The sequence below is a fragment of the Etheostoma cragini genome, chromosome 2, assembly GCF_013103735.1.
Source record: "Etheostoma cragini isolate CJK2018 chromosome 2, CSU_Ecrag_1.0, whole genome shotgun sequence".
Lineage (NCBI taxonomy): Eukaryota > Metazoa > Chordata > Actinopteri > Perciformes > Percidae > Etheostoma > Etheostoma cragini.
Window position 1 is genome coordinate 4,214,479 of NC_048408.1, and position 8,918 is coordinate 4,223,396.

General features: G+C 42.2%; 1 protein-coding gene across 1 annotated transcript in view; it reads right to left on the reverse strand.

The window, feature by feature from the left end:
- The window catches only part of vegfc (vascular endothelial growth factor c), a 62,956-nt gene extending 57,196 nt beyond the window's left edge, over nt 1-5,760 (reverse strand). The window contains exon 1 of the mRNA XM_034899090.1: nt 5,363-5,760. Within this exon, the coding sequence (XP_034754981.1) occupies nt 5,363-5,479 (117 nt within the window). The 5' untranslated portion in view covers nt 5,480-5,760. The remainder of the gene's footprint in view (nt 1-5,362) is intronic.
- Between the last annotated feature and the right edge of the window lie 3,158 nt (nt 5,761-8,918).

The following is an 8,918-nucleotide window of genomic DNA, read 5'->3' on the forward strand; positions in this document are numbered from 1 at the left end:
ACACACACACACACACACACACACACACACACACACACACACACACACACACACACACACACTTGACCCCTGTGACACCTAGCTTCATTGGCTCTTTTCAGTGGCTAATTTGAAAACACTCCTTCCTAATCCTCCCCCTGGAAAATGTCCACTGCTCTCTCACTGCTTCCCTTCCTCTCTCATCCCGTTCCTATAGCAATTCATGCTCAGTTTAAATCTGCTGTGCTGGCATGACATTAAAGAAAAGTAGGTTTCAATGGAGTATCAATCCAACTCGTATTATAAAAACTAGACAGATGGATAATAACCATGGCACAAAAGCTAGCAAGTATCAGTGTAGGACAACAGAGGACTGTAGCATATAATGTGATACACAAAAATCAGTGTTCCGTGTGTCTCACTGTCCCCGACCTCTCGGATCCAGAGGCTGAGCAGAAAAAGCTCTGGCCATACCTTTGATATCTTGCACAACCGAACTGAAGATTACCATCAGTTTGGAAAATACACTCAAACGGATCCGGCTTTGGCATCTCGTCCCGAGCACTAACCGTTACTAACGCGCCTTTTTGTTTTCCACTGACACACACACACACACACACACACACACACACAAACACACATGCTTCAGGGGAACAAAACTTGGAAAGTGAACTAAGATAAAACTGAGTGAGTAAACCGAGTGCTGTCTGTTGTCTTGGTGACATGTTGTTAATGTTAATTTCCATTCACAGTGTTATTTGTACATGTTATAGGTAGCTAGAAAAGGCTAAATAAAGTACAGTTCTTGGTCTTTTTATGGTAATATTGGCTTATTTACTGATTACAGTACACGGCACAGTAGTATGGGCAGATTTCCTGGGGATAACAGTACATTTTTTAGTTCAAGATTTTAAATAATTTAGAAGAAGGATGGAAAACTGTGTGTGTGTGTGTGGGGGGGGGGGTGCTCACATTAGAGCCCGACCGATATATCGGTGGGCCAATCAGCATTTATATTGGCCGATAAACTGATATTTAAAAAATAAAATAAAAACGAACAAAACGAGATGGCCACTCTGTTGTTGTTCAAAGGACTTTTACTTCAATATCTTAAGTTTGTATGTTATACATTTTGTTTCATCAGAACATTAATATATTTTTATGTTCTGTTGTGCAAATAAAACAAACACGTTTATTTTTAAACCTCGTAATTACTCATAGATAACTACAAATGACTAATGTTAGGGCAATCTGTTTGTTGTGTTACTTGTTTCTGGATATGTATTTTTATTGATATATCAGAATCCTGTATCTGATTTTTAAATCACCAAAAATTTGTTTGGATTTTGGTCTTAAAACTCCTTCATCGGTCGGGCTCTTGTACACACGCACTGATGAAGCAACAGGTTTGCTGGCTGATTTTGGGGGGGGGGGGGGGCTGTTACATCGATGTCATTTTGGTCCCGGACCTTCAGACTTTTTAGTTTGATCTGAACCAAAATTCCAAACAGTTGAAATTTGGTCCGACCAAAAGAGGTAGTCTCAGTCCGGATCAAGCTGGACCATGGTCCAGGTAGTTTCTAGTGTAAAAGTATTTTTTGGATGGTTGGGACTTTCGCACCACATACAGGAAGCTCGGGGAAGCTGCTTTAAGGAACAGCTCAGTGCTTAGCATCACTGTGTCAACGTTAACACACCACTCGCTACTGTTGGCCACATCCGGACACTTCCGACCTGACGCGCTTTCCGGTCTTTTCGCGGTACTTTATATTTCCGATCATCACCAAAATGTTAGCAGAATGGATCTACGTATACCCATCTAACAATCTACGTGTGAATTTTCATATATGTAAATGGTCATTTAGATGTCTAATCAGTGTATGAAAGTGACTTTGATGAAGGAAAGGCAAAAGAACGCTCGGGCGACAATCTTTGCCTCTAAGACAGTTGTCACATATTGTCATCAAGTATGTTACAATACGGCATAGTTTTCTCACGTGTAGATCTTTAGTGCGCTTGAATAACTGCCGGCTAAAACGAAAACTTACCAGATCAAATGCTAAAACATGAACCATGGTCCAGACCTTGGTTCGGACTTTCAGGCATGAACGATGGGAGACTCAGAGATTTTTAGAAAGAATGGTCACAACTGATACCATAATGCAACTTGAAATCATCTGTTATTACACCAATTAAAACCAACTGCATCCCATCTCCAGTCAACACATGCTATTTCAGTCACGCAGTACACTTGAGTTGACATCCGCAGGATCATTGCCAAACTCAGCAGGTTGTTGTACTCTCCATTAAACGTTTGCTGCACTAAGATTCACCGCTCTGGGTTTGTTTTTAGTAAAGGTATCAAACTATTGCTGGATGTTAGCCCCGGAATCCCCAAAACAACGAGGTGAAATGAGGCTGGAATCAAATCATTCCTCATTTCTGGATAGGGAGGGCCACAGTCCCTCCGTCCCTAGTCTATATCCAAGACATTGCACTTCACACAAATCCCGCAAGATGTCAATGTTTTTTTGGCTGGATGTCTGTTTCCTTCCACTTTCTTTGTGTTGCGTTCTAACCTCTGGTGGCTTTCTGAGGACTATGGTTACCTGGTCCTCGGATCTCTGCAGGGTAAATCCAGACAGCTAGCTAGACTATCTGTCCAATCAGAGTTATCTGTTGCACGACTAAAACTACTTTTGAACGTACACATGTTCCACCAAAACAAGTTCCTTCCTGAGGTTATTTTCCTGCGGCACCGTGGCTCCATCCAGCCTAAGATGATTGTGAATGCCAATAAACCAGAGCATGTTTCTCTCCCATCCAGGAATGCAGTGTGGACTAGACAGACCCTCCTCCGCAGTGCTGTGGAGGAGGTTTTAGCTATGCGTCATAAACACCTTGACTTTTGACTTGACTCTGCTGTGCTGGACTCCAGTGGGTTCAGCTCCCCGTCCCTGGCAGCACATTGATCTCAAAATGCACACCACCACTTCAAGAAGAATAAAGCTGCAAAGATTAATCTCCCACTATTTGGATAATCAATTATCAATCAGTTTGAGTCTTTTTTTATGAAGAAAAAAACAATTGTCAAACTTGTGTTATATCAGCTTGTTAAATGTGAAGAGTTTCTAGTCTCTTCTGTCCTTTTTATTATTGTCAACTATTAAATTAACCTTAGAATATTTTGAGTTATTTTTTTGTAAAAAACTGGTAAACTTGTGAGATGTCAGCGTGTTAAATGTGAACATCTTCTAGTTTCTTCTCTCTTCTGGGACAGTAAACTGAATATCTTTTGAGGTGAGGACAAAACGAGACATTTGAGAACATCATCATCAACTGGTTGCTATGGACTTGTTGTATATATTAGCAGCATTAGCATCGGTAAAGCTGCCGAAGCAGATCTTTAGCCAAAACTCCATTTCGCAGGTGAGCGTCAATTTAGGAGCTTGGATGCAACCACTCGGTTGCTGATCCTCATTCAGCCGCTTCACACTCGGCTGCGAACCGATCCAGTGAGTGCTGAAGGTCACAGGCCGATGATGCCATTAGGACCACATCATCCGCAAAAAGCAGCGATGAGATCCTGAGCCCACCGAACTCTAACCCCTCTCCGCCCCGACTACGCCTTGATATCCTGTCCATAAATATTACAAACAGGATTGGTGACAAAGCGCAGCCCTGGCGGAGGCCAACCCTCACCTGGAACGAGTCCGACTTACTGCTGAGAACCCGGACACAGCTCTCGCTTTGGTCATACAGAGATTGGATGGCCCAGAGAAGGGATCCCCTCACACCATATTCCCTCTGCACCTCCCACAGTTTCTCCCGGGGTACCCGGTCATACGCCTTCTCCAGATCCACAAAACACATGTAGACTGGTTGGGCATACTCCCAGGCTCCCTCCAAGATCCTTGCGAGAGTGAAGATCTGATCCGTTGTTCCACAACCACGACGGAATCCGCAATGTTCCTCTTCAATCCGAGGTTTGACTTTAATTATGTTTTTATTATTTTCAAATAATTGCAAATTCATGTAGAATAGAACCACAAAACCAACAACAGTTTGTTTCCATCCAGAGGAGTAGAGGGGAAACAACTCTGTGCTGGGTTTTCAAGGTGTAGTGCAGGGAGCTTTGATCCGCCGTGAGAATTTTGTGTTTTATTTTGAAAATGAACAGGTGTTTTATTTGTGCTGAATTGCAGCGGAGTTCTCCGGCATACGGCAAAAGTAGGAGCTATGTGTCTCTGCTCCGGAGGGCTGGGGATCACAGGAGCTGGGAAGGAGTCGGTAAGCCGTTCCGGAGCGGATCCGCAACCGTGGAAATTGGGGGTTAGTTACAACACAATGGAACTAGCAAAAGCAGTTTTGTGTTCATATGTGCGGGCGAGATTTATTCAGTTTGGGAAATCCTACAGACGTTACAAAGCTACAGCTCGGGGGCCAAGACTGAGAGAGTTACATGGAGCTACATGGAAAATAAGCACCAAACAAGCCACTTTGAAATGTTGCTGTATTAATGAATACAAAAGTTGTGTGACCCGCCCACCTAGCCTAAAAAAAGTTGTATGACATGACCCTCCCTATTATCCTCCGATGGTCCATTCCATAAATAAATAGGAAATTAAAGATAAAATGTATCCATCAAGGTTCCCGGCTGACCGAGTAATCGTTTTCAAATCGAGATCTGAAAGAATGTGATTAGCTGATGGTGAAGACTGTGATTAATCAAATGTGAATATTTAATTGAATGTTTGGTGTAACATTCGAATTAACAGTTTTCATTCCACTTTTTATAACTCTATTTAATATATAAGATAAATGCTGGAATCATGTTACATATCACAGATTGGTATCAGAAATGTCTTATTTCGGGATCCTGGGTGGTTCACCTGGTAGAGCGAGCGCCCATGTAAAGAAGCTTAGACCTAGACACAGTGGCCGCGGGTTCAACTCCAACCTGCGGTCCTTTGCTGCATGTCATCCCCCCCTCTCTCGCTCCCCTTTCATGCCTATGCTGTCTGTTAGAAATAAAGTGGAAAATGCCCACGAAATATTCCATTTTTATGTTTATGACTTTTTATTTTTTATTTATTTAAACTGAGGCATAGCAGAAATTTCAGTTCACAGGAAAGTACTGAAATACTTTTTAATTGGAACCGTTTTTATTATTATAATTATTACTATTATTATTATTATTATTATTATTATTATTATTATTATTATTATCAGAAAATCGCAACCTATTTTCCCTCAAATGGTTTAACCCCCCCTCCTCACAATATCAGGTGAAAAACCCCAGCACATGCTGCTGCTGGGAGATCTAGACACACACACACGCACACACACACACACACACACACACACACACACAGAAACTTACCGGCTCGTCCATCTGCTCCTGCTCGTAGTAATCATAGTAGTCGCTGTGGCTGACATCGCTGGCCAGGTTGCTGTAGAGAAGGTATGCCAATAAAAGAGATATTCCCAGTAGGTGCATGTTTATAAAGTCCTTAAGAGTTTATGATCCGAGAACCATAAAAAGGGAAAAATTTAAAAAACCCTCCCCTGTGTCTGTGCTCCCCTCTCCTTCTGCCGCTGATAACTCTCTTTAATTTGGCCCTTCTCTCTCTCTCTCTCTCTCTCTCTCTCTCTCTCTCTCTCTCTCTCTCTCTCTCTCTCTTACACACACACACCCTCTCTCTCTCTACCTCTCCTCTCTCTCTTCTTTGTTTCCCTGTCAAGGTCTAGTAGGCTACTTGTTCCGCAGCATGTGCCTGAGCCCGGTCATATGGCAGCGGATCAGTGCGGAGGGTCCATAGGGAGGGTCAGGGGAGCTTGTCGCGGACCGTTAAAGAGCACCATGACAGGAAAACGTGGGATCGCCCTTCAAAATAAAAGCCTACAACTCACCACTTTTCTTTTTTTCCCTCGAAGCACTATCTACAGAAGATGCACCGACAGAGTAATCGATCATCTTAATAGTAGTCTAATTTCATTATCTATATATTGCAAATGAATTATTTCCATATCATAACCTAGGCTATTATTTGGTGTTCACCAGTGACGACTGGTAATCTGGAATTTGGGCAGATGCCAGAAGGGCCACTTGTCACTCCCTGTGCATGCTCAGATGTAAACGGTTTACAGCATAACATGTCATAATGAAATTTGTGAAATCTATGAAATAATACACTTTTCTCATTACAAACAATAAAAAAATAAAAAGAGAATGGGTATCATTTCAGAATCTATCTATGGTTGTTTGATTGCTAACGTCAGCTCAAAACACCATTCAGCTGACAGCCTTTGTTGTGTTTGATGCTAACTGAGAGCCAACTTGGTTAAGTAGTTCAATTTTTCCTGTATTAAAATTACAAAAGTCTCTCATTAGCATCTTGGATGCTACTTGTCTCAAAGTGGCGTATGCGCAACTCAAATCTGCACGACTTACATTGGGGAGTGACGACCCCGTTTGGGCAGGCTGGCCAATCAGAAAGCTGCATGATTGGACAACCATGCAGCCCCTTAGTTGTAAACGGCACCCCATATCATTTTTCTCTCCTTTAAAGCCTCAATAATAATTTTCTTTGGTCCACTGATTGCTAAACTTCCAAATTCTTTACACCTATCATATCAGTCTGATCAGCACCAACTTTTACATCGTCTGCATTGTTTTGTAGCTACATTAGGCTACGTATTCAGATCAGCTGTTCAAAAGCGTGCATGGTTTGAAATGAAACCTGCTGTGGGTCTCAATGTGGATTACCAGAAGCTACACAGACGGAGACCAAGCTTATTTTTAGACTTTGGTAAGATTTTGCGGATGTTACATTCAATAGCTCCTTGTCAAAGCCTCTATTTCCTCCAGTTTCAGGGTATGTTGGAGAGCTAATTAAGACAGATGTTTTGCAGTTATTTTTTGTCCAAAATCACCAAAAATGACGATGCAGTTAGGCAGGCAAATGACTGAATGTGTGTCCAACGCGCCGGTCCTAATAGACGTACCCAGGGGCCGTCTTAAAATTGCAATACCAGCTATTTCAATCTTCAACACCTTTTTTGCTGTTCAACATAGAAATCTCAAACCACTTCCGTTATAGAGAGCCATTAAACATTTCACACTCGTTAAAACGTTCAAGTAATTATTCAGAAAAATAAAGGTATAGTTATAGTACAAAACACCAGAGTTTAGATGCCAACACAAAGAAAGAGGAAGGTAACGGACATCAGGCCGAAGAGTGGGACATCTGGCACAATGTTACGGTGGCAACGGAGCTATCCCAGAAATGAAACATCCTTGATATCCAAGTTTTTTTTTCACATTATTGCTTTTTACCACACTTTTTCAATGTTCAAGGGTTATTTTTTGAGTTGTTGGTGTTTTTTCCCAAAGTTTTTGATATTTTAAATGTTGACAATGTCAGTGCTTATTTCAAAGGCCCATTTTTTGTGAAAAATAAATAAATAACAGATAACGGGTTAATTTGACCCGAGGACAACATGAGGGATATAGACTAAAATAACTTATTTTGAGCTAATCACTATGTTGGTTTCCAAAAACATGCATGGAGAAATCTCCTGCGTCCCGTACAGACAGTCTAACAACGCTGAATAAGGAGGAGAGGAGCAGCTGGATATAATCTCCTCTAAATTATATCAAATGCATGTATGATGCTTTGCACACTAACGTTAGCTCGGACAGCTGAATTCACCTGTCGGGACATGACACCACAAGTGCAGAAGCCTGTGAAGTTCTCACAACCAGCCATGCCAAAACACTGATTTATGACCTTCAATGTCTAATATGTGAACGTGGTCCATCCTTACATCCATCCATCTTCGTTCTTATCCAGTATTCGGTCACAGGTCATGGGGGCAGCAGCTCCAGTAGGAGACCCCAAAATTCCCTTTCCCGAGCCACATCAACAAGCTCCGACTGGGTTATCCCGAGGTGTTCCCAGGGCAGGTTGGAGATATAATCTCTCCACCTAGTCCTGGGTCTTCCCCGAGGCCTCCTCCCAGCTGGACGTGCCTGGAACACTTCCCTAGGGAGGCGCCCAGGAGGCATCCTTACCAGATGCCCAAACCACCTCAACTGGCTCCTTTCTCCGTAAAGGAGCAGCGGCTCTACCCGGAGCCCCTCTCGGATGACTGAGCTTCTCAACCGATCTCTAAGGGACACATTTCAGCCTCTTGTTCTTTCGGTCATGAAAATAGGGTCAATTTAAAACAAAGAGCTTTAAAGACATAAAGACTTACTTACATACATGACGTTGAAAGGGCCATCATTTTGCATTGCCGTCACCCAGCTCACAGTCACCTGGTGGGGGTTAAACAACTGCCGTTGGTAGCCGGCATCCTGGAGCTCTGTAGCGGCTAAATCTAACCAGCAACAGCTGCTCTGATTTTATCCTGCAATGGCACATAGACTGGTCACGTTACAGCACCTTACTGAGTTAAACATACTTCTATTTTAGGTATATTATATATGGTCCATTGGTAAAGTAGTATCAATCACTTTGAGGGGGGGATCCATTTTGTTCCCACCAGGGATAAAAATAATTTAGCAGAGGCAGGGATGTGACTTCCACCAGATGTCTCAGCCTCACTGTCCCAGCTGAAAGGACCTGCTAGGTGAGACCAGCTCTTCTGCCATCTTCAACCTCCGGCCATCTTCAAGGGATTTCATCTGAAAAATATATCTAGTATTTAAAAGATACTGAAAAGTACCGGAGTTGGCTAATCCTCAAAACTAAGAAGTAGCTGCAACCGAATAATTCTTTTTTGTCACCCTAGTCATGTTATCAATTTGCCCGTCACTTCAAGTCTTACTAAGATACATATATACGGTCATGTGACATATATGATATATATGATATATGATACTATAAAGAGTATGACAGAAAATGATTGGATGTATTGTGCAAAGAGTTACT